The 26285-nt window shown below is 44.9% G+C and overlaps 1 protein-coding gene across 4 annotated transcripts in view; it reads left to right on the forward strand.

Annotated features, from left to right (window-relative positions):
* LOC130184849 (glutamate receptor ionotropic, NMDA 2B-like) overlaps window positions 1–26285 on the forward strand; it is a 115064-nt gene that overhangs the window by 68871 nt on the left and 19908 nt on the right. For all 4 annotated transcript variants that reach the window (XR_008830061.1, XM_056400931.1, XM_056400933.1 and 1 more), the window contains exons 7-12: window positions 4555–4747; window positions 14428–14542; window positions 17902–18110; window positions 18556–18727; window positions 23384–23537; window positions 24564–24689. Coding sequence is in view for 3 of the 4 variants with exons in the window: in XM_056400931.1 (XP_056256906.1) it covers window positions 4555–4747; window positions 14428–14542; window positions 17902–18110; window positions 18556–18727; window positions 23384–23537; window positions 24564–24689 (969 nt within the window). In the remaining variant the exon portion in view is untranslated. The remainder of the gene's footprint in view (window positions 1–4554; window positions 4748–14427; window positions 14543–17901; window positions 18111–18555; window positions 18728–23383; window positions 23538–24563; window positions 24690–26285) is intronic.

The raw sequence follows: 26285 nt of genomic DNA on the forward strand, positions 1-26285 counted from the left end.
CCATGGATGATTTACTCTAAATTGGAGTTAGGTGTGCTCCTATGAGTGAGAGTGTGTGTGTGTGTGTGTGTGTGTGTGTGCCTACGGGTGTTTTTTTTGTATGCCTTTGTGTGTAATGTCGATGTGCGTTTGTGTGTGAAACGTGCGAGTGGGTCACGGTTTAATTTGCATGAGAAAATAATGGTTGAGTGTAATCAAATGGGTTGTGTGTTTGTGCTTTTGTGTGTACCTCATACGTTGGGAGGCGAGTGTTTACATGTAGGACAGACTGAACAAAACTCTTTGCAAGTGTGTGTGTGTGTGTGTGTGTGTGTGTGTGTGTGTGTGTTTTTCTTCAGTTTGCCCGTTTCCAAATTAGGGTTCCACTCTATAAAGTTTGATATATCACCATATCAGTTATGTAAATCACACACAGCAACTCCCCTCTTGATTTATGTTGCCACGGAGATAATCGTGACTAGCTCGTGTACTGCCTGAATGATTACAGAGTGGAGCTGGTGGAGTGGCTGCGTTGATGGACACACACGAACCTCTTTGAGTTAGCATTGAATTATCATGGGATTAATCGTACGGGACATAATGACAGATAGTAGGTTAAATGTCAGCCACTCATTTAACGCGTGATGAATAGGATACAGGATTTTTAAATATACATGACGCTCATGGTTGTCCTTATAGTCTGACTTAAACAACAAAATGGTGGAGATTTAATACAGCAGATGATTTATATTTTGTGTCAGTTTAAATGATGACACAGTTTGGTACCTTATGTACTTATTGACATATATTTACTGTAATTTACTGCACTGGCGGGAAACATCGAAATCATATTATAGTTTGGATGTTGAAATGTGCATACAGCCTAAGTCAGTATGCAGATGGCTGAGCTTCTGCTCACAGCACTGCTGCTGCTGCAGGATCTGTGCTTGTCAGTGCTGCCCTCTGCCAAAGAGACGAACATGACGGAAGGATTTTACTTCTCGGCTTCAGCAGCGACAGTCTGTAAAAACCTGCACTGAGAGCAGCCTCACAAAGCATCTGGAAGACGTTCATTATTGCCTTTTGAAATTGTGTTTTAGTCGTGCTGTTGCGGAAGCATTAATATCCTGACAATAGCAACGAGTCCATTTGTTTTGCCACAGAATAGATTTAAAGAACACTGGCCCGAATTAACCAGAATTAAGATTGTACGCTACAAGAGAAAGACACCAGCAAGATATTTGTAGACATCAGGCATTCAGCTGCAGAACTCAGTCATTCAACCGAGCCTTATCTCTGCGTTTCAACCTCAACATCAGAAAAGCCACATGAAGCCTGTAGCTGCAGTCAGCTGCACCAACTTCTGAACCTCCGCGGAGCCCGACGACACCGTGGCACAGCATGTGACCGATGCTGCGGTGGTGTGTGCTCTGGGTGAATGCAGCGGTTCAGGGTTCAGCAGAAGGTGCGCGCTGGCTGTGGGGCTAATTTGCTTACTAGGCACACTTAATAATTTGCAGCATGTGTGATGAAGAGCCTCCAATTCTCCTGGGTAATTCCACTGATGCCTTCCTTAAGTGGCGCTCTGGGGAACCATTTCTCCTCCCACCCTCCTCGTTCCTTCCCTTTCCTCCTTATTTCATACTGTTGTTCACCATGTTTTCTGTCTCACTATATCTCAGCGTCCTCTGACTCCCTTCCAACTGTCTGCTCCCTTCAATTTTTCCTTTTTTCCTTCCATATCCCTGTGTCTGTCAGTTTCTCTCCCTGCTCATTCTGTCCCTCTTTTTCCTCCTCCTCCCCTTTCAGTTCTCTCCCTCTCTCTCTCTCTCTCTCTTTTACTAACAGCCTTTCTGTCTCTATTCTTCCTGATCTGAGTTACTCACTCCTGCTGCACAGACTGTGCTAACGTAACCACCCAATCTGACATCACTGACAATAATAAGCTGTTTCCAAAAATACCCGGTGATACGGTAGTTCCGCTATTACGATCTCCAATCAGTCAGCCTGAGTGTGGATACGGTGTTGGTGTTTTTTTTGTTTTCGTGTGTGCGTATCTGTGACAGGGAGACAGCCTTTGCCTTTAAACAGAGACCACAGCCAGAAAGAAAACAACCTTTACAGCTGCTCAGCTATAACATCGCCAGTTGACATGTCTGTGTTATGACATTTAAACATGTCCTGAGAGATGTATGAATATTAACATCAAGATGTAGAAAAGAATACACCACAACGAACATGGGCATCCGCAGCGCACACATGCTGCCAACACACACACACACACACACACACACATACGTCTTACCCTTCCCATAAAATAATAAAAGTGATATGTGTAAAAAGGAACGAGTGAGTGAGTGAGTGAGTGAGTGTTGAGAAAGTGTCAACAGTGTGTGACATTAGATGTGGTCCTGGTGGGCTGGAGCTGTCAGCGCTGAGGCCCCGCGAGGAAGGCAGGTTGCCAGGCCGCCTGTCTATTTCTGCCCACTGACATGGTAGTGGAGTGGCTGACATGTGGTCATACGCTGTCAGATAGATGCAGAACAAGTGACGGACGGAGAGAGGGACGGATTAAAAGGCAGACAGAGAGACAGATAGCCTGATAAATTGACTTGAACGCAGGGCGTGCTTCACTGAGAGCCGTGTGACCTGAAAGAAAGATCAGTTATTGCCCGTTTTTAAAAGTCAGAAGGGCACCTGAAGCTGAGTTTTAGATAAGACCGGGTTGATCGAGGTTTTTCTGTGTTAAATTGACGATGGGACTTTGATTTTACACAAAAGGAAACAAAAGCTGGCTTCTCCTTTCCGTGGATTGTCACTAGCAGATTTGATCAGCTTTATCGAGCCAGCTCTGCCAGTCGGTTGAAAAATCAGTCTCCAGCTGACAATTTAATATTTTCAGATGATTTATTTTAAACTGAGAAACCAGTGAAAGAGTTTTAAATATGTGCATGATGGCTACCTTCATTTAATAATGCTAAAAGACTGAGGCTAAAGCTTCATGTGCCATGCAAAGAGTCGGCATCCTCACCAGCTGCTGATCCATTTAGAAGCCATGTAAATAAAGAAGCAGCAGTGTGTTGTAGGATAAAGTTAGAGAATAACATGTTTATTTGCTTGAACATAACTGCTGAAGTGTCTGGAGAAAAATAAATGAGCAACACTCCTTTCTTTCTTAAGAGCTCTCGTGAACCTTGAGGAAGGTAATGAGTGTCTAGATGCTCGACGGGACGTGCTCGTCTCCTCCCAAGTGCAGGTTTGTGATTATTTGGGTGGTCGAGACTCGATATACGTAGTTAGATGCAGTCCAATAAGGACCTATCTCTCAAACCAAAGGTGCACAAATGATTCTCCTAAATAATATAAGAAATAGAATAATAGAAAATAGAAATAAATGAAAGAAGATCTGAAATGGATCCACAAAAATTCCCCTTGTGAGCCGAAGCCCCGTAACAATCTCACCTGTTAGTGCTAACCTGATAAAATCCTGACAGCGGTGGACGGGAGAACTAAATGACTACTCATTAAAAAGAGATTGAACACACTGGGCTCAGTGCTGGACAGCGTGCACTGTGTCATCAATTAACGGTGACTGTTTGTCACGAGTTAATCATGTTATCAATAACGGCAGTTTAATATCAGTGAAACTCATTATCAAAATGTCAGCTCTGTTTGAGCAGATGCATAATTGGTCTAATTTTCATTGTAAATCAACTATACTCAGTGTTTCCATGTGTTTTTTAAAGAATTTAAAAAAGAAACACATTGATAAAATAAGTTATGTCTCCAGGATCCACACTGATAAATCAGTGTCATTAATGTTTGTGTGAATCTGAGCAGACCAAACCGTGAAGGTCAAGTGTCGTCCCCAGCTTTGGAAACACTTGAAATATCCTCGATCTACTCGCTACTCGCTCCACGACGGTCGTCAGCAGAAAGGGGCGGAAGTGCGGAGGGAAGACGGGCATCCTGGCAAACAGTTGAAGTTGGAAGGGCAAAGAGATGGGCATGGAGACACACACACACACACACACACACAAATGAATGTTCACAAACAGACAGATTGTCAAAAGAGAACAGGACACAGGCAGACAGAAGGACAGATAAACAGACATACAGACAGTGCAAAGGCCAACAAACAGAGACAGACAGGGCTTTAGACAGACAGATGGACAAACACAGCGAGGTGATAGACGCTTAGTCAAGCAGGGTGGGAGTGCTTTTCATCTGCTCTCTGAGTCATCACGTAGTGAGTGCTCTGTCTCTCTCTGTCTCTCTCTCTCTTGGAGTGTGTTCAAAACATGTTCACGCTGTATACCCTCACAGAATTATCCCTATCTCTTCCTGCTTCACTTTTCTCCATCTGTCTCTTTTGTCTCTCTGTCGCTTCACTCTTCCCCGCATAATCACATTCACCTCTCTCACTCTCATGCTTTAGTTACCGCACATTCCCAAATCCTTCCCTACTTTACCTCTCTCCGCCACCTTCTACCTCACCGTCTCTTTTCCCCCCTCTTTCCTCTTCCCACGTATCCTCTGATCTTTCTCTTTCCTCCTCTCTGCCTCTCCACCCAGGCCTGCTCTCCGTGTCCTACGACGAGTGGGACTACGGCTTAGAGGCCCGCGTCCGCGACGGCGTGGCGATCATCACTATGGCCACCTCCACCATGATGATGGACCGCGGACCTCACACCCTGCTCAAGTCCGAGTGCCACGGAGCTCCTGACAAGAAGACCCCCATCTCAGGCAACCCCAACGAAGTGCTCAGGTGAGTGGTGGTGGTGGTGGCCGGATTGTGTGGTTTAATGTACGAGGAGCGTAAACACGTAAATGTTTTCAGAAATGGTGACGTGAACTGTGCCCAGTGATTAACAGCGTCTTATTTGCACATTACAGTGGCATTGCATTGTGGGGGCAGGGGCAGATACTGTATATCCTGACATTTTGATTTCTAGTAGGGATTGAGCTCCAAAAAATGCTGGAGTCTACATTTCCCATAATGCAACACAATAATGTCATTTACACTCTGCTCTGTTTGTTGACAGTTAATTGTGCGATGTATGGAATTCAAAAAATCAGTTCATCAGTGTCAAGTTCATTGGCGTTGGGACATCTCGGTGCGTTTGCCTTTAGCGTAACGCCCCTTAGTTTTGTGGCTCGGTGACGCAGTGGTCAGCGCTGTCGCCTCACACCAAACACATTCTGGTTTCGAAACAACGCAAAGACATGAAGGCTAATTGGCGACTCTAAATTGCCCACAGGTGTGAACGTGAGTGTGAATGGTTGTTTGTCTCTAGGGAGACTGTCGACCTCTCTAGAGTGTATCTCGCCTCACCCAGTGTCACCTGGTATTGGCTCCAGCTCCCCCGGGCCCCTAAAAGGATGAGCGGTTTGGTGAATGAATGAATGAATGAATATCCCATAATACTGATGCATTCACTGCAGGAACATCATGTGCAGTAAAACAAGTAAAACAACTTACTTTTTGCACAAGCTCAATGGAAACTAACTCTGTGGTGCACAATATAAAATACAGTGCAGAGGCCGTGTGTCTCAGCAGTGGTCTCGTTTGTTTACCGTCATTTATTTGCAATTACACTAATGTCTCCAAATTAATGTGGCAATGATTTATGGATATTAAAATGCTGCACACAGCACCTTCAAAAAGTGCGCAGGTTCAGGTGGAGCTCATTCCGGCGTAGATCCACACAACCACGGACGCAGCAGATGCTGAAACACGCGTGTAAACAAACACACACCCGTACACATGCACCTTCATCCCCCTGCATACTGTGATCACCCCCACCCTGTGTAATAATACCCTACACACACACACACAAACACCACCCCCCTTCACATGCCCCTTCCTCAGGAAAATCCAACCCCACCCCCCCAGCTGTCCGTCTCAGCAGCAGGCCTTTTGAACTGGTGAAGCGCGGCGTTCGGTGGCGCTTTGCTCTGCGCGCTACCTAATTGGTCCCAATGGCGTTTGAGTCGGCGAACACTGGCCCCCGTCGTGCTGCGCTCCAGAGCTCAGCACAGTGTTATACTCGGGGGCAGTTTCAGCCCTTGTTTGTCTAGTGTGTGTGTGTGCGTTTGTGTTTGTGTGTGTTTTTGTTGTGCTAAAGAGTGACATCAGTGAGGGCCAGATGTGTGTGTGTTTAGGTGCAGTACAGTTTGTGTGTGTGTGTGTGTGTGTGTATATGTGTGTGCTGAGGAGATTGTCAGTCATCTTTCAGGATACGGCTTTAGTTGCTGCTGTCGATCAATCTTGTTTCCTTCTCATGGTTTGCTACAAAAGCAGCTGCATGGTGGCTAATGTGAGGCTCAATTACACACACACACACACACACACACACACACACACACACACACACAGAGTATGACGCATATTTTTACTAATACTGACACAAAGCCTCTGCTTCTTCCGCTTTCTGAAATGCTAGTTTTCACAGTCACACTTTGCAACGGCATCTGGAGGATCCAGGAGCGACACTGTAGAAACACACAAGCACACACACCTTTTTCTTTTTTCTTTTTTTGGATTGTGCTGTGCATGAGGGATGTGGAGAAATGTTCTGCTCATGCTTCACACTTAACTGCATCCTGCGCTCAAGCAGCAAAGCTTTTGTTGTCCGTTCCAGTAAACTCTTTAGATGTCATTTCAACCCCTGTCTGCCGCTTCACTCCTTCCTGAAGCTTCACTTCGTTTTGTTTCACCGCTGCTTCCTGCTTTGAGATAAGAGTGGAGTTTGTGGCAGCTGCCGTTGCCCCAGAATGCAATTCCCCGCTCTGTTCATGTGTTGCCTGGCTGCGCTCGGCTCCGCTGTGGTCCTGTGCTGCTCTCTGCTCCGCTCAGATCTTTCCTCTTGACTCCGTCCTCTCCTGCCCCGTGGTCTTCTCCTTTGTTCTGCCCCTTTCATACATCTGCTCTCCTCTTCTCTGCTTTGTTCCACTTTATTTTCTTTTGTCGAGCGCTGCTCTGCTCTGTTTTATCTGCTCACACCTTCTCCTCCTCTCCTCTTCCTCTCCTCTTCCTCCTCCTCTGCTGGTTTTCCCTCTCTTCTCCACTGTTCTGCTCCTCCCCAACCATTGTCTGCGCTCCAGACCTGCAGTTTTATAATCAACTTAGCTGTGTTGTTGATTAGATCAGTTGCGAGCGCTGCTAAGATCCTTCGCCCCTCACTGCCTTAACTAAATTTGTTCGGTGATAACCTTTGTCTTCAGGTGCTCAATCAAGAGATTAGCATTTGGCCTACAGTCTATATACTAGACAACTGAATGAATGGCTGGTTGCCTGGCTTGCCGGCTGCTTGGTTGGCTGGACGGATGGCTGGATGGCTGGATGGATGGATGGATGGAAAGATGAATTGGATGGATGGATGGATGGATGGATGCCCTGCTGCCTTGGTTGGTTCTCCACTAAGTGAATCTGTGGATGAATGGACGCGGGTAGCAGCAGGTAGAAAGGGAAGCCACTCGATCAGAAAGCTCTCTCGTTGGGTGGGAAACCCGTAGACCGACTGTCACGCTCCAAAGAATTCAAACACCATTTTGTAAATTTGAAGATAAACCTTTCAAGGAATTTATTACCGAAGAACAAATGCCGTGTTTCGAGCGCAGGAGTGTGTTCACATTGAGAAGTGCAGCAACATGCAGTGCGCTGTGAGTACCCGGGTGGTGATGATGGACACTTCTCACCCTCAACGGTCGCCATGTTGGCTGTGTAGTGGAAGGGAAGGGACCAACAACGTGTTTTCCAACTTGTGAAAATGCCGTGTTGTAAATTCCCGGATGTGTAACACGGGGGGTCACGAGCAGGAAAGAAAAACGTGGTCACATGTTGCAATCGTCATTTCCGGTGATGGCGGTGTTTGATTTTTTTTGGGGAGAACACAACCCTGCTGAAATTCACACGCTGCACCAGTGAGTTTACATGTGAGTGTAGGGACTGAAGTATCTTGTTTTAGACACAGTAAAAGCCCAGAGAAACCCCGCCTCACATGCAGGAGAGAGACAGGATCCATAAAGTAACTGGTGCTCCACCCCCCCCCCCCCCCGCACCTGTTCATTCGTCATCGTGTAGAAATATTTTTACACTTCTCCTAATAACAAGTAGTGTTTTGAGCCGCTGCTTTGTTGCAGCTCAACTTGGCTATTTCAGTTATTTCTTCTTTTATTTTTTTTTTAGCTATTTTAATAATTCATCCGTCACTTTTTGTTATCTCTTTCAACTGCTAAATATTTCAGCCATTGATCTGTTACAGTTAGCTAACTGTTTCAACTCGTCAGCTCGCTTGCTAACTAGTTTTCATGCACTCTTAATTGTGTTGACTCATTATGTGGATGTTTTTTATTAATCAAATCATACATTATTTACAATCAACTGAGCTGCTCAACAGCCTTTTCACGCTGGGTGCGAGCTCCCCTGGTCGGGTTTAGACGGGAACTTCCCGCCTCTCAAAAACTCACCAACTCAAGAACTTAAACTGTAGATTTTTAATGAGTGTGACTTTTTTTTTTTTCCAGACCAGCCGCCATATTTGAAAATTTGATGTTGCAGGTTCATATTGGAAAATCTCCAACATCAAATGGGTGACGGAAGGAAAGGAAACGTTACAATAGATGCACACGTCCTAAATCACACACACGTTTTTAAAGATGTGGATTACAAAGCAGTTCAGTATGGGGATGCGTGGTAATATGGAAATCATATCTAGTTTACATTTCTGTCCACTGTCGAATGGCGAAGAACTGCCGCATGGTCACGGTCATCTACTTGACTTTATAAGCCATACATTATGCTGATCCCTCTCTGCTTAGCATTTCCTTGTCCAGCCCTTAGCGCCTCCATAGAATACCACAAGAGAAGGACATGTCACTCCGCTAAGTAAATTAAGTCCACTGTAGCCGGCACTGTGACATTCCAGCTAATGCTACAGTCTGAGCCTGACAAGCCAAGATAGCAGAAAGAGGAAGACGAGAGCAGAGCGCAGAGAGCGAAAGACAGAGCGAGGGGGGGACGGGGGACGGAAAGAGAGACCCACTGGTGAGCAATACACAGCAGTGTGAGAATCATGAGTTTGACAACAGTGGCCCTGACCTTGCCAGGCGTGGACAGGTTCCAAATGAGCTTGGAGTTGGAAAGGTGTCAAGTCCTTTTAAGCTCTGTGGACATTTTTGAACTTTTGTTGCCTCAGTGAGGTTTTCAATAGAGTGTACGCTGTGTGTGTTTGTGTGTTTGCGTGTGTGTGTGTGTGTGTGTGTGTGTGTGTGTGTGTGTGTGTGTGTGCAGAACACTCTGAAGCAGCACTTTGACCTTATTGAGCTGAGGGATGAGTGTGTGCCAGCTCAATGGACAGCGTGGTCCACCTGGGTGTGTTTGTGTGTGTCTGTGCTCCCAGCTATTTCAGACTGAGTATATAAAGGCCATCTGAGTGTGTGTTTATGGGGCAGGCCGGTGGTAGACATTAAAAAGCTACCTGTTTGGGATGGGGCTTGGTTTGGAACTAGGTCAGGATGCTCCTGCTCTGTCGTCTCCTGGTTCTGTCTCTCTTTCTCCTCCTTAATCTTTTCATCTGTCTCCGTCTCCAAATCTTCTTTTCTCTGCCAGCTTTATTTATTTCTCTGCTTTTCTGTTTCTTTTCCGTAGTCCAAGTGCCACAGCTGCTGGAGTCCTCTTCATCATCACCATTATTATTATTATTGTTATCATTATAATCATTATTATTATTATTGTTATCAGCTCAAAGACCTGCAGAGACCAAACTAGGCAGATATATTTAAAAAGTTTCCCACCGCTCAGACAGTATTAATATTTCTTCAAAACTCAAAACTTTCCGATGAAGATATTCGCACATCCGAACGTCTTAGATGCAGGTGCGTTGGGAAAGTGTCACTGTCCTCAAAAGAAGAGAATCCCACGCTCTGCTCTTTCTTAACATCACGATTTATTGATCATCCGAAGGTCTAGAGAGACTGAAACATTAGCATGATCTTTTAGGTTTTTGTCACTCTCATTGACATCAATGTAGAACAATGTTATACTAACCAACACTTGACTAATGTTTCCGGTGAGCTGCGTCGTCATGACGGTGTAGTGACGTAGACGTATGCTGCGTGACAGCGAGGTCACTGATTCAAATCCAGATTGGCAACTTTGGTTTTTGCATCTTCCTCTTTCTCTAGAAGAATAATATTGTCCCAAGTGTGTTATCCATTATCTCTGAAATGTAAAGTCTATTATTTGTCAAAAGTAAATCAAATCAAAACCACACACCTCGTGCCATTTTCCACCTCCCCTCCTTTCTGGTCCTCACTTCCTGGCTTGTCATCGTTCCGCTTTCTTCCCATCAGCACAATTTATTACACTGTTTACACATTCAGTTCCCAGGTCTGAATACACACATGGATAACACTGGATGCATACATGTGCAAACACATAAAGGCACAACAAATTCACACCCCCCCCCATACACACACACGCACACACACATTCACGCGGTATACCCTGAGCGTGCATGCAGCGAAGCTACAATATGTTTGTCTGCCTCGACCACACAATGCCATCTGGGGCATGTTATCGTTCTCCATATAGATCCCCCCCCCTCTACAAATCCAATAAGTACATTGCACCACAGTAATTGCTAAGGAGTGTAATTCATGACTAATTCATGTCAGGGTTAATTTATTAAAAATGACTTATCAATATTTCACACAACTCCTCCATTATTCACAACAGAACATGCGCTAAAACGTATCTGTGTCAGGCCGTGGAGTTAGCATGGCAAGTGTTTGTGTCCGTGTGTGTGTGTGTGTGTGTGTGTGTGACATTGTGCTGTTCTGATTTACAATAACATGAATCTTCCTCAAATAAAACTAGAGAGGACGTATTTACTGAAATGTTCTTAACACGGCACCAATCGGAGGCAGCGAGTGGCGAGGACTGTGTGAGTGTAGATTCGGTCGGGGGCCGGTCAGTGTCGCTCGCTCTCATTCGCCAGGTGGAGACGGCTTGCTGCTATTTGAATTTTAATTCACCTGCTGTACAGTACAGCTGAGACACTCTCCTCGAGCTTGAGCTGGAAACTGACGGGAGCAACAGGATATCAAAACAAGGGGTTTAACAGGTAGAGCGACGTGTGCCTCCGTCTTATCAGGCTATTCACACACAATATATCATCTCATCTCACCATCTCATGGCTCACACAGTAGCTGTAGAAGATACAAGGAAGAGGGGGACAGGTTTATGTTCACATGTTTATTTGTGTCTCTGTCGTGGCGAGAGGAGGTGATGAAGGTGACTGTTTGTTCATCCAGCTTTAAGCAAGACACTTAACACCCAGCAGCCCCAGTGGAGCTGCTCAGTGACGACCGACTTCCAGATGTGTATGTGTACACCGCACATTCCTCTGTGAGTGCGACTGCTGAGTAAACCGCCACCGTTTAAGTGTGTGTTGACACGTGTGTGTGTGTGTGTGTGTGTCCGGTTGTGTCGGTAGTGGTACAGGAAGTTCAGCGGAGGTGACAGAATGGGGAGGTGCCGTCCTGTAACCACGGTAGTCACAGCGTGATGAGAGGAGAGGGAAGAGAGCTTTGCAGTTTAGTAGTAATAAGTCCCATCCCCTCCCTCTTTTTCTGTGACTCCTACCTCTCTCTCTCTCTCTCTCTCTCTCTCTCTCTCTCTCTCTCTCTATCTCTTTCACTCCCACCCTCTGCGAGATTACCGTTACCATAGTAACGCAACAGATTGGGCCTGGAAGTCACAGTGGTTGTGGGTGCCATGGCAACACACATATGCTTGTGTTTCGCTCTGTTACTGCCGTCAACATGTGTAGGTTGCAGAAGCACACACACACACACACACACACACACACACACACACACACATTTAGACGCACACAAAGGCCCCACATTGTAGCATGTAACCATAGCTTGCTCAGTAAAGATTAAAGGGGGCACAGCGTCAAGTCATTTTCTAAATGGCTTATGATTTATGCAGCAGATTCTGTGCACTTTGTATCAGTGCCAAGCCTCTACAGGATGGGGCTGTTAGCCGGACACATGGGGCTGCATGAGACGGTATGATGCTGGATGATTCTGCTCATCACGGCCCATTGAAAATATCAATATTTAATACAGGAAATAGAATAAGGAAGCTTGTACTAGAGTAATTGCTGGAGTATTACATAAATCACTCCATTCTGTACATAGGACTTGCCTAGAGCAGTAGATGTATAGACACAGAGAGAAAGTTCACGTTAATTAGACTATTATATTCCTGAGATGCTTCCAGCAGGTGTAAGCTCCCTGATCAGCTGTGATCTGGTGCGGCGGGTTTAAAGGTAAAACGGCGCGAGTGCAGCAGAGAGGAGGCGTGTAACGTTCAGAGTGAAGCCGCAGTGAGGTCGAGCTTCATCGCCGCGGCTCCAGACGTTTGTCCTGATACACGACCAGTCCAGTGTTTACCACCCCCCCCATCAACACCAAACCAGTGCCCCACACACACACATACACACACACTTTCTCTTGTCATGTATTTATTCATCTACATATATATGGTGTGCACGGTTTTGAGGTAGAGTGTTTCCATGGAAACAGTCACAGAGAGACAGAGGGATGGAACGAGAGAGAGAGAGAGTGAAGCGGAAGGGAATGAAAGAGTTAAGAGATGCTGTGTGTGTGTATGTGTGTGTGTGTGTGTGTGTGTGTGTGTGTGTGTGTGTGCGCGCGCGCATGTGGGACGACAGTGAAGTGATCTTGAGTTCACCTGACATAAACATTCCTGCTCTCATATACACACACTTACACACTCCCACACACATTTACCATAATCACACACTGTGCCTGTGTGTGTGTGTGTGTGTGTGTGTGTGTGTGTGTGTGTGTGTGTGTGTGAGTGAGTGTCTGTGTGTGTTTGTGTGTGTGTGTGCATGTGTTGTGTTTAGTTGAAGGAAGGTGAAATGATTTCACCTGACAGAAACAATGCTGCTTTCTCTCCGTTTCTCCTTCTCCACCACACAAACACACCGACTGAAGTAGACACACAGAGGCAGACACAAACACACACACACACACACACACACACACACGCCAACACACCAACACACACTTATCTGACAAGCTGCTATTGGTGTATTATATAGTACTTTTTGTTACATTTGATGCCAGATACAAACTGCATTGCTCATTTTTGTGCCTCCTCTCTCCATCTCTCTCTCTCCAGAGCTCACGTTATAGTTTGTCAATGAGCCGCAGCAAAACTGCTCAATTTGTCTTTTAGAAGATGTAACCATGATTTCATCGATTTCAACTATTTGTTAACTAGTCACTCGTGTGTCCGGCCAGATCATTTGTTCTGCTGCTTCATGCTACCTGAGTCATAACTACAGTGTGGTGTAAGACTTTTTGAACATAACTAAATCCTTTTTTTAATTGTCAGAAAAAACTGTTTCAATTCCAATAAAACAACTTCAAAATGCTGTTTATTCATAGAATCATGAAAACTGTCGATTTAAGAACATTTGAGCTCTTAGAAAGTGTAATGATCCATGATGATGATGATGATGAGGAGGAGGATGGATATGCTTTGTGTTTATTACATTTTTTATTACCACCTTGATAACTTGTGAACCAAACACACTTAGCTTTTCATCCAGTCAGGGAGACAGGGCGGTTAGCTTAGCTTAGCTTAGCTTAGCATAGCTCAAAGAATGGAAACAGAGGGAAACAGCTAGCCTGGCTCAGTGCAAAGGTTGTTTGTTTATTTTTCTCTGTATAAAAACCAAAGTGTAAAAATATATCTACAATTATGTAATATTGCTTGTTTGGAATCGGTATCTTCCCAGAATCAGTGCTGGTTGATTTCTTTATACTTCGGTTTTTGTATATATTAAACAAATCAGCTATAGTGTGTTTATTGGTGAACTTTCAAAATGCTGGCAGGTGGATTTTGTTATCAGTCAAGCTATCTGTTTCCAGGCTTTGTGCTAAGCTAAGCTAAGCTAAGCTAACATGGGAACCTGAACCTGAACCTGTAACATGGGAGAAATCATTTGCTGAACTTCTATTACCTCGGTCTTGTCTGAAAAACATCATCGGCTGTTCTGCTCAAATGTCTGTCTGCGACTGATGACTAATGTACAATACATTCATCTACTAATGGGAGAGCTGATGGTTAGACATCAGCTGGTAGCTGTTTCCTGGCAGTTGATGAATTCGTGTAATGTCAGTGTGTCTGTCTGAAAAGATAAATGCTTAGAAAATAAACACGCAATGAAACTTTAATGTTTGGGAAATTGAGCCGCTGAACAAGAAAGGATATAGATATATAGAGCGAATAAAACATTTGTGAGCTGCCGCTGCCAAAGATATTTCTCAGGAAGTGACATGTGCCTCAATGAGCCTTTTTCCTCTGTCTCTCTCTCTCGTCAATGTGTCGCTCTGCAGGTACCTGATGAATGTGACGTTTGAGGGACGTAATCTGTCGTTCAGCGAGGACGGATACCAGATGCACCCCAAGCTGGTCATCATTCTGCTCAACAAGGAGAGACAGTGGGACAGGGTGAGAGAGATATTAGGGATGGGGAGAGAACGTCCATGTATGTGTGTGTATGTGTGTGTGTGGGTGTGTACATCTGTGTTCATGTCGCTGCTTAAATTGCAAGAAAAAACTGTTGAAAAACGGTGATGTTAAAGAATGAATGACAGGGTGGGAACAATGCCGCGGAGTTAGCTGTATTCCGTAAGTACAGTTCCTGATTGGTCCACGAGTACCCGCCTGCGTCTTCTCTATCTGCATCTCTTATCAACTGATTTTCACTTTTTAAGCATTTTAAGCCTCAAGCTTTACAGCCGCTACTCTGATTAGATATTATCAACTAGGCAAAGGTGCCTTTGAGCAATACACTGCAGCACAGACTCCAGAGTGGAGATGTGCGAAGAACGCTGCAGGAGTCCACAGCTGTTCATTTTAAAAGTTTGATGAACTATTTCATATTAACCATTATTTATGTAGTATTTTGACAAAATCATCCCTCACTTTAGGGGCTTTTGTCTGCCAAAAACTCCCCCCAAAAAAAGTTTTGTTTTGTTTTTGTTTGGGTTTTTTTTTTCTCATTTGACCACCAGGAGATCTTTTCAGATCTCACTCGGAGCCAGTGTGTTCGCCTCTCTCCTGCGCTCTGTGCCCACATATACTGTTTTCCAATACAGCCAAATTCCCAGTACAGCTGTTCTCATTTACATGCTTTTCTGTTTCTGTTGTCAGACAACAGAACGAGTAGAAGTAGTGACTGGAACGCAGCCCATTAAAGGAGCTATTTTGCCCCCGAAATTTGCCACCTCTGTTGACAAGGTGCTCAGAATCTGAAGTGTCACTGACACAGGACCTCAGGTTCAGGTGGAAGCTTCAACCGTGATGAACCATAGGTCGAAACAAGTTACAAACCACGATAACAAATCTTACTCATCCTACGTCGGTCGGTTTGTGCACGTGCAGACTCACCAGCAGACGGTCCTGATGACCTTAAAGAAACTAAATTAGCCACAGAAGAACCGGGACAACAGACTCCTGGAAGATGTTTCACTGTATGTGTTCCTGCATTGTCACCGGTGTTATTCTATTTCATTTTGTGTTCTACCGTGTCTCCACTGCTTCCACTCTTCATTTGTTATCGTACAAGTAGTCATTAGGAGCGACTGTTAATGGACTGTGAGTGTTTTCAGGGGGCACAACTTCTCCCGACTTTTCCTAAATATATTGCATAATGGGAAACGTTTTGCTCCTTTAACATCTTGTAGCTGAATTAGCTCTGACAAACCACGCTGTTACACCTGACACTGCTACAAGTGGCTTCAAGGATAATTAAATAGTTACATTTCGGGAGGAGGCTTAATGGTGGTGGTCAAAGAAAGAAAAACAAAAAAAAAAAACTACATACTTAAAACTTTTTAATAGCTGCACTTTTTGTAGCGTAGCCGTACTGGGCAGTTTGTTCTCGGTCAGCTCTCTCTAAATAAAGAGATAAATAAAGATCCAGATGTCAGAGAAGGTGGTGGTGCACACGGGGCAATTTAATCCTGAGTCACACTCTGAACCAACAACCTTAAATGAACCTGATGCACCTCGCCACCTGCAAAGTCACCAGCATGCATCTGTGTTTTCCTGATGCTCCCTCTCCATTGTACGTGTGTTCTGCAGTCTGACTCCTTTGACTCTCCCTGTTCTTTATTCTCAGTATTTCTCTCTTTCTTCTGCCTCTCTAATCTATATTCTGTCCTCTGATCAGAGAACAAGGTGAATCGCTCCCCTCCTGTCTCCCCTCTCTCTCTCTCTGTCTCTCTCTCTCTCTCTCTCTTCCTCCCCTCGCAGCCTGCACCACCCCTTCTCTCCTCCTCCTCCTCCTCCTCCTCCTCCTCCTTCTCTCACTCCCTCACTCATGTTTAATTCTTAGCCTGACTTCCAGCTGAACCACTTTTCTTGGATCCTAATGAGTTCCAGCTCCTACAACCATCCTTCCACTGCACCTTTGAAGTAGTGTGAAGACTCTGTAGTGTCCAGTCCCGTTTACTCCCCTCCAGCGTGATTTTAACCCTTTCCCCTCCCCTCTTTCTCCCTCCGTCCCGGTCTGTCTCTATCACTTACTTACTCTTTGTGCAGATAGAAGAAGGCTGCATTGTGCCCGAGGGATACACAGGCTCAGCTTGTCCACTCCAGGCAGCCTTGCCAAGTTTGTGCTCCCTGGAGTGCTGTGTGTGTGTGTGTGTGAGTGTGTGTGTGTGTGTGTGTGTGTGTGTGTGTGTGTGTGTGTGTGTGTGTGTGTGTGTGTGTGTGTGTGTCTGTGTGTGTGTGTGACTGTGTGTGTGGACATTTACATATTTAACAAGTGTGTGATCCTGACTTTACACACTCGCCCCACAGCTCCCTGTCCTCCCCTATCTCCCATTATTGTGTGTCCAATTATCTGATGATCCATATCCATTTCCACCCACATCCTCTCCCTCGATGACAGTGGCCTACTGGGCACACGTGGAGGAAAGGGCACAGACAGAGTCTCCAGGTATGGTTTCATGTGACCGGCATCTGGGGGAAATTGACTCATTGATGGCGCTTATTCTGTGGAGTAGAGCCACAAGCGCCGGAGGGCCCTCCAGACGTACAGCTGGACACTCGTCTACAGAAGAGCCATCATTTTGCATCCGAATGAGCTCTACCTCCGGCTTTCTTTCTCTTGACTCTTTCCCTCCATTTACAGTTTTGTCTCTTCCCCTTTCCCTCTGCTAATTCAGTTCATTCTCATATCTCTCCATCCACTTCTCTGTTTGGCTGTTTCTCTCCCCGCCCTCTCCTCCTGATCTGAATTCTGCTCTTTCCCCCGTTTCAGTCTCGCCCTTCATGTTAACCTTGCTCTCATTCTCTGCACTGGGTCCCGGCCACCTCCTCTCCTCTTCCTCTTCCTCTTCCTCTTCCTCTCCTCTCCTCTTCCTCTCCTCTCCCTTGTTTTATTGGCAGTTGGACTTATCACAATTACAAAATGAGGCAAAAAATCCCCCCTCATTTTTAGAATGAGATTTTTGCATAACAAACATACAAACTCTACTTTTCTTTTTTGGTCTAGTAAACTTTGGTAAATGTTTTCAGTTATTTCAGTGTGAAATCTAAATTGAATCCAATTCCATTTGAGTTGGATTCCTGCCCAGTGATTCATTTCACGTGTGTGCTTTAACGTGTTACATTTATTATCACTGAGTCGATGAGCTGCGTACTCAGACTGACTCACAAAAGAATTCAAGTCTAAGACTAAAACTGCAGTTACCCATTGGTAAAAAAATAAATCGAGAACTCAGTTCTAGTTGAAGAAAATATGGGGTATATAATCTTTAACTGTGTATGATTTGCTTGTTTGCTGTTTCTCTGTCCAGGTGGGTAAATGGGAGAATGGCTCCCTGTCTATGAAGTACCATGTGTGGCCTCGCTATGAACTGTATGGTGGGGCAGCAAACAGGGAGGATGACCACCTGTCCATCGTGACATTGGAGGAGGCTCCGTTCGTCATTGTGGAGGACGTGGATCCGCTCAGCGGGACCTGCATGAGGAACACTGTACCCTGCCGGAAACAGATCAAGACACTGTGAGACCCGGTGCTCGGATATATATATCGAATCAGAGTCTGGAGTGAAATGCCAGAGAAGCAAGAATAAGAATTCCTTACAAGACCAAAACTGTAATTTCTGTTGAGTAGTGAGTGTGAATTCAGCAGCACCTATTGATAGAGGCAGCTTTTCTTTTTTTTTCTTGCTGTCCATCTGCCACAGTGGCTCACAGATTTACCTCCTGTAGAACTGACCAAAGCAGAGATGAAAAGAAAAAACCTGGCAACTGCCTAAATGTTGCTTGTGAATTATGTTAATTTCCCATGGCAGCTTTGCACAGCCAGAGGTAGAATCAGTTCATACTTAGTCAGTGTGAGAGTGACAGTGCCAGATACACCGAATCATGATTTCAATTAGCATTTCGCACAGAAGTACATATTTGATGAAATAATCGTCTGCCCTTGTGTCTGTCTGTCGACGCAGCAATCAGACGAAGGAGTCAGGGATCTACATCAAGCGTTGCTGTAAAGGTTTCTGCATCGACATCTTGAAGAAGATCGCCAAGACTGTCAAGTTCACCTATGACCTGTACCTGGTCACGAACGGCAAACATGGCAAGAAGATCAATGGCACCTGGAATGGCATGGTGGGCGAGGTGAGGAGAGATGACACGCGTCTGTCTCGTGTGTTTGTCTTCGCGTGTCTCTCACATGTATTTTTTTTGCAGATCACGCCGTCAATAACTGTGTGTAACATACAGTATGTGAGATACAAAACCAGCCATAACCGCTCACACCGACTATAAAATATCACCAAAGTGGCCAAATCTAAAACCCTCGCTATCCACTACTGTAAGTGTTCAGTGAGTGGGAAGCTGCCAGATGTCGCAGGTCAACAAATACAGCCTCTTTGTGCGTGTCATGGTATAAATTATTCAACAGTCTCATTTGTAATTTGTTGGAAAAGCTTGTAAATGAAGATTGCACCCTAACTCTTTGCAACACCATCTTATCATTACTGATGTTACTGCTGTTTAAAAGGTGATATAACAACATGTGGGCTGTGTGCATTGCCTAAAGACTTTGGTGTATTTGGCTAAATATCAGGTGAGGAAAGGAGAATTTCTTCCTTTTGTTTGAGGTCAGTGCAGGAGATGAAACCAGGCTTTAATTACCTCTATAGTACAGAAGACAACAATCCTACAGACTGAACAGGTGTAGGGTGAAGCTACAGCTTATTGTGCCTTCCCACTTGATGTCAAAAGTGACATCAGAACTCACTGACTGTAAATTCAGGTTTCTGAAGTTCAGAGTGAGCTGCTCCGCTGTCGCCATCTTGGCAGTGCCTGACTCCGCCTACCACCTGGCTAATCCAAAAGTGGTCAGAGAGGAGGGGCGTGTGTGGAAAAGTTGTTTTGTTTATAATTCGCAGAGTTTTCTTTTCAAGTTGATTTATATGCGTTTCCTCAAACTTCCATACAGAAGTACTTCATTTAATGCAGTATTTTTGCTTTGATATAAACTCTTTGTGGTTGCCAGCATACTTTATTATTCATTATCACTTCCAAATATTGATTTCAGACACCCTCTCAGTTTCAACATCACTTATTGTAAGTTTTTCTTTTAAATTTGTTGCCAAAGATGATGAATTTAGTGTCAGATTCAGAGACAAAAGCTTTTATTCTTTTTCCACAGTATCAAAAAGTTGTTTCAAATTCTTATTACTTACAAAATAAATCTACATCATGTGAGTCTTGACGCTGAAGAGCCCACAAAATGATAGTGTAAATGGTGGTCAGCATGCAGCCGCTGTAACTCTGGGTTTTGGTAATGTTTGAGGTGTAGGTGAAGGTGAAGAAGAGATGAAAGGGAAGACACAGTTACAGTCTGCGTTCACCCCTCTGAGCCTCAATGACCTGGGCTATATTTAGCTTCCGTAGGAGCCGCCTGAAGGGTTCATTTCCTCTTTGAAGTGTGTTTTCATACCTTGAATTATGAGCTTTCCTTTCCGGGTCAACCCCCCCTTGCCCAACAGGCCTAACACTTATGTCAGATGGGCTAAGCACCTCACCCAGGGGTGTGTGCAGTTCAGTCAGCTGCAACAATTCACTTTGGGCTTTAAACATTCTCTAATCGAGATTGGTCCCGAGGTAAGGTCCTTGTCAGTTCTCATACTTCCACCTTGACGGGCGAGCTGCGCTTGTGCTGTCTGACTTTGGCTATTTGTTAATGAAGGAGAAGGCAAACAGATCGATAGCTCCTCAAAGGTCACAGGGTGAAAAACGCGCCCTGTCCCGCTCTTTGCGTGGACGTTGAAGTTTGAATAACCTTCGCGAGTCACAGGCGAAATAATGTGTCCATGTTTTCCCCGCATTAAAACTTTTGCTACTCAATTTACATTAAACTGACCCATTGAATCTATTATATAAAGCCATTTCAGCGACGTTGCCAGTCGGCCTGTGTCTTTAGTGGGCGCTGAGCTGTAAGTGTGGTCACCTGTAATAAACTCTATCACCCTGACTAAAAGCGCTGTAATGTGCCATCTCCTTCTCACCTCCACAGATGGATGGTCATTAGGAGGAGGGAGGGAGAGGGAGGGAGGGGGAGGGAGGGCATTCGTCTACCTCTCTCTTTCACACACAGACACACATGCCGACGAGGGACGCTTACACATGAACGATCACAGAAATAAGAGAGTACGTGCATGAATGCAGACACATGGACACAGGAACACACATCTAGACCGCTTCCATATGTGCACAGTGAGGTCGCACTTTATCTCCCTCTTTCCTCTCTCTCTCTCTCTCTCTCACACACACACACACACACACACACACACACACACACACACACACACACACACACACACACACATACACACATCACATTGGTTCGCCCATATCTGCTGTATCTAACAAAACCCGACCCGTATCTCTCTCCAGCTGGAACACAGCCAGAACTACAGTATATGTCACACTCTTAATGGACAGAGATCTGGACAGATGCTGACACACACACACACACACACACACACACACACACACACACACACACACACACACACACACACACACACACACACACACAGAAGGACGTGCTTCGGCACACTTCTGGACACTCACTGAGCTCACTGAGAGCCTTTACACAATTTTCCACAGCTTCGAAAGACAAAAGATCAAAAAGGAAAAAAAATCAATGAGCGCGTTGAGAAAGGTCTTCACTTCGTCCTAATTTGATTCTGGCAGTCAGTGTCAGATTTCATGGGCTGCACTGACTTGTGCTGCCCCTAATGCTCCTAATCTAAAATATTAGAGGCAATACACTTGATTACATGAGTTTGGCCTCACTAGAAGAATCACATAAAGATGATACACACACACACACACACACACACACACACACACACGCACACACACACGCACACACCAGCTGAGACACATACTCGCACACAAACGCAGATCGGCGCTCACTCATTCTCAATAACACCCACATGGGTCACTTTCATAACACGCGGAGAACAAGTCGTAGGAGGGAGATGGAGAGAGAGAGAGAGAGAGGAAGTGAGTATACTGCTGGATGGACTCGTTCTCTTCCCCCGGGGAGACGTTCGCACATTCCACACACACACACACACACACACACACACATACACATAAACAAGTGAAGATGCACATTGGTACTTACATGCTGATAGAAGAAGCAAGATTGAGAAGTTACAGTTGCACACACACGCACACACACACACACACACACACACACACACACACACACACATACACACACACACACACAAGCGGACACAAACACTTTGAGAAGCGCAGATAATGTGCAGAGTCGATGTGTAATATTCTCCCTGCTTGTAAAGGTCCACTTCACAGGTGGAGAACAAAGGTTCGCTCCCTTCTCTGTCTTTTTCCCTTTATGACTCACTCATATGCGCGCACACACACACACACACACACACACACACACACACACACACACACACACACACACACACACACACACACACACACACTCACACACACACTAACGCTGAAGCACTTTGAGTCACACACGCCTTATTAACTCAGTGAGACAGTCTCGTCCCACTTTACCCCTGTGCTGTAGGGCTGTAAAATTTGGGGCTAAATATACTACCTGTGCCGAGGTACTGAAGGGGGGGGGGGGGGCAGGTAGAGGAAGGAGAGGCATTGGGGTGGCTATTTCAAGCAGCCATGACCCACTGTGGTAACCCACTTTCTTCCTCCCTCTTTCTGTCTCTCTCTCCCTCTTTCCCTCCCCCTGGTGAGCATCACGAGTGTCCACTCTGAGCGCTTGTGTGTGTGTGTGTGTGTGTGTGTGTGTGTGTGTGTGTGTGTGTGTGTGTGTGTGTGTGTGTGTGTGTGTGTGTGCGTGTGTGTGCGTGTGTAAAGCGTGATGGCCTTCTGTCTCACCTGCCGTGCTCCCTCTCTCTCATCTCTAACGTCTCCAGTTTCGTATATTTCTTTCCCCTCGCTGATTCTTTTTTTAATGCATCCACTGTCTCGTCTGCTGTTATGTCAGATTTTGTCTCCTACATTTCCCAGAATACCCTTTGGTAGCTAAAAGAGAGAGTGTCTGAATCTGCTGCTTCATACACGTTAATGCAGACAGCAACTGGTAGCACTACAACTTTTCCCCTTTTTAACTCAGAACAAACCTGTTGCTGAGTTGCATCGTGGTCAGTTGGCAAATAGAGTTTATCTGTGTAATCGCTGCACATCAGTGTAAAATGATGCATCTAAGGGCTCAACACTAAAACCTGATATTTGCTCTTAATGGATTACATTACTGCTAAGAGGCTTATTCACATTCATCCAGTGAATTAAGAACAGAACCGACAACAGAATGGACCCAGAAATGCAAAAGGCGCAATCACGAAAGCCATTTCGAGCCTCGTTGAAGTGCACGCTGTAAAGACGTCCACCTCTGTCGCTGTCAAACAAGAATCACTCACATTTAGAAAGACGCCACAATCACCTTCGAGTGAACTGATCGCTGTGAAATGCTATTTTTACAGTTTTTTTTTTTTTTTTTTTTACAATAAGCTATTCTTGACTGTGTTAAATGAGTTTTTTGAATGTTTTTTTTTTGTTGCCGCAGCACACAAGGCGTTCACCCCTCAGGGAACAACTGAAGTTTTAGAACAGATTCGTCCTTTAAAGTGCACTCATTAGCTCACGTCGCTCCAGTCGGTTGTTGGTTGTTGGATGAGATGATGGATGATGGTTGTAAACGGATGGATAATGGAGACGGTGTCCTTCTTTCTGTTTCCCTCTCCTCTTGCCTAGGTGGTGTTAAAGAACGCCCACATGGCCGTCGGCTCTTTGACCATCAACGAGGAGAGGTCGGAGGTCATCGACTTTTCCGTCCCCTTCATCGAGACGGGCATCAGCGTCATGGTCTCCCGTAGCAACGGCACCGTTTCGCCCTCGGCCTTCTTAGGTGAGGAACGCAGGAGCCGGCTGTCAGGAGCTGAGGGATGGGTGAAAGGAAGAGGTCACTCAAGGTCACGTCCTGACATTTCTATGAACAACGTGACCGCGAGGGTTTCATAAAACATAAAAGCAAAGCCAACAATCAGTCGTGTAGGATTGTTATCTATTCTACAGACTGTCGTAGCAGTTATTAGAACAGCTGTTTCGGTAATGGCCTCCTCTTCCTGGTTGGAAACGGTGGCTTTAGGTTCTGTGTTCTGTGATCTACAGTCCTAAAGCATTGAAGGTTCAAAGGTGAAATTTGCAGGATAAACACTATTCTGGACAAACATGATCCACATCTGCCGTAAGAGCTGCTACAATAAAGACAAGCACATTTTGATTCTATATATACATATATATATATATATATATATATATATAAATACTTTATGTGTACATGTTTGGTACGTTGATCTGTTTTGACTCAGAGACACCGGATCGGTTTTAAGCCTTTGGAAAAAGACTTGAACTGTTATTTAAGTTGGTCTTTTCACTGACAGGCTGAGTTGTGTGTGTTACATGGATCTTTGTCCAGTCAGTCCAGTTGAGTGAAATGTGATTTTTAGTGGACACACCAAGAGATTAGAGCCTCGTTTTAATGCATTCATGTTTTGAGGAGTTACAGTGGAGTACGTGAAAATATGGCTAACTGTGTATTTATTCTCTTTTCCTCTCCCTGTCTCTTTGCCCTCTTATATTTCCCACTCCCACTCCATTTCTCTGACTCTTCCTTCCTCTTCTCAATCTGGCGCGCTACATTTGCATATCTCTCTTGCCCTCTCCCTCTCTTGCTTCATTTTCACTTCCTCTCTTTCTCTCTGCCGCCCTCACTCTTTTCTTTTCCCCTATTCCTCCCGCCATCCCGATGTCCCTCGCCACTTCCCCATCTTCTTCCTCCTCACAACCCTCACCCCCCCTTCTCTTTTCCTTATCTCCGTCCGTCCATGCTCCCTCCCTCAATCCCTCCCCTCCCTTGTCTCCCTCCCTCCAGAGCCCTTCAGTGCGGATGTGTGGGTGATGATGTTTGTGATGCTGTTGCTGGTGTCAGCAATGGCTGTGTTTATATTCGAGTACTTCAGCCCTGTGGGCTACAACCGCTGTCTGGCTGACGGCAAAGGTGAGAGGCCTCAGCTCAACACACACACACACACACACACACACACACACACACACACACACACACACACACACACACACACACACACACACGTAGATGGTACCTGCACTACTGTTTGAGGATATAGATGCAAATAAATGCAGAAAACACCAGATGGGAAGGCGCGCTTAGGTTGAGTTGAGCAGTGAAATTACAAAATGTGAAATGATGTTTTACTTTGGGAAAAAGTAAAAGTTGGACTTGTGTACTTCCTCTTTTCTGTTTCTTTGTAAATTTTTAAACTGATCATTTACAGTGTGCAGAAATCATTTTTTCTAACAAATGTAATTCTGTTTATCTACATAACAACAAAACCGCCACTGCCAACAGAAATCAGTCATACTGAACATCATCATCGTCAACTGGCAGCACAGTCAATGTTCATCAGGCGTTGGTGACATATTGAAGTCTGGTGCTTCGTGTGCCACAACAACCCACCACGTTTAATCCAAAACATATTTGCCCAAGCAAATTAGTGGTATATAAGTGTACTGTGTAGGAGACAGGATTGTTAGTGGGTCTGAGAATCACACTTCTAACACAAACGCAAACCAAAGCAAATACGTGAAATACGTCGGCATCACCATTTTCACAGGCTACTTTTCACCAATTTGCCCAATCTGATAAATGAAATAATAACCCTGAAAGCTGGTGGCTTGTACACACTCCACAACCAACACTCTGCAGTGTTTATTTCCCTGTTGGGTTTAATTTTCTGACATTTTCTCAGTTTCTGATTTTCTGAATAGCTTCTAAACGGCAGGATGTTGAGCAGCCAACTTGAATCATGACTTGGATGTGAAACTGCCACCAGCGCATGAAAGCAGTACAAAAGTTTTGGCAAAGAAGAAAAAATAAAATGATGGTGGAATTGTGGTTCTTAATCAAGCCAAGTGTTATCTGCCTGGGGATGAAAACATAAAAAATACTTTCGTCTTTGCTGATGAAGTTTGATGAGGATCCAAAGTTTACAGCGAACATGGCGGCAGGCAGTTTAGTCCTTCAGTGAGCGAGTGTTCGATGTGTGATGCTCCAACTAGTAATTCACTCCAGACATAAAAAATAAAACAACCAGAGGTACAGAAGCTTTGCAGGTTAATGCTTTCTGTCTGTGGGTCGTCTCGTACGAATTGTCTTTTCGCACAAAGACTGACGGAGAAACAGACAAACAGACACTGCGGGCAGCCTCCACATATACACCAGCCGTCCTCGCTGACCCAATGACTTCCTTCTCCTCTCCTCTTCTTCATCCTCTTCCTCCATGCTGCTCTCTTTCTTTTTTTTCTTTTTTTTTTTTATCATTTACAGGTGTGTCTCTCTTGCTTTGGTTTCAACACACCTCTAGTGCTGCTTCCTTCACACCGGACCAGTCATTTGCATTCATTTCCATATTTCCCAAAATCACACGTCAGCGCCGACAGCAAGGGGCTACTTTTGTGTTAGATCTCCCTCACCAAAAAGATAAGAATCAAAAAGAAAAAAAAAAAAAAAAAAAATCAATGTCTTCCCACAACTCTGTCTCTGATGTGGCTATATATAGACAATGGCTATCTTTTT

This window comes from Seriola aureovittata, chromosome 17 (assembly GCF_021018895.1).
Source record: "Seriola aureovittata isolate HTS-2021-v1 ecotype China chromosome 17, ASM2101889v1, whole genome shotgun sequence".
NCBI classification, from domain to species: Eukaryota; Metazoa; Chordata; class Actinopteri; order Carangiformes; family Carangidae; genus Seriola; species Seriola aureovittata.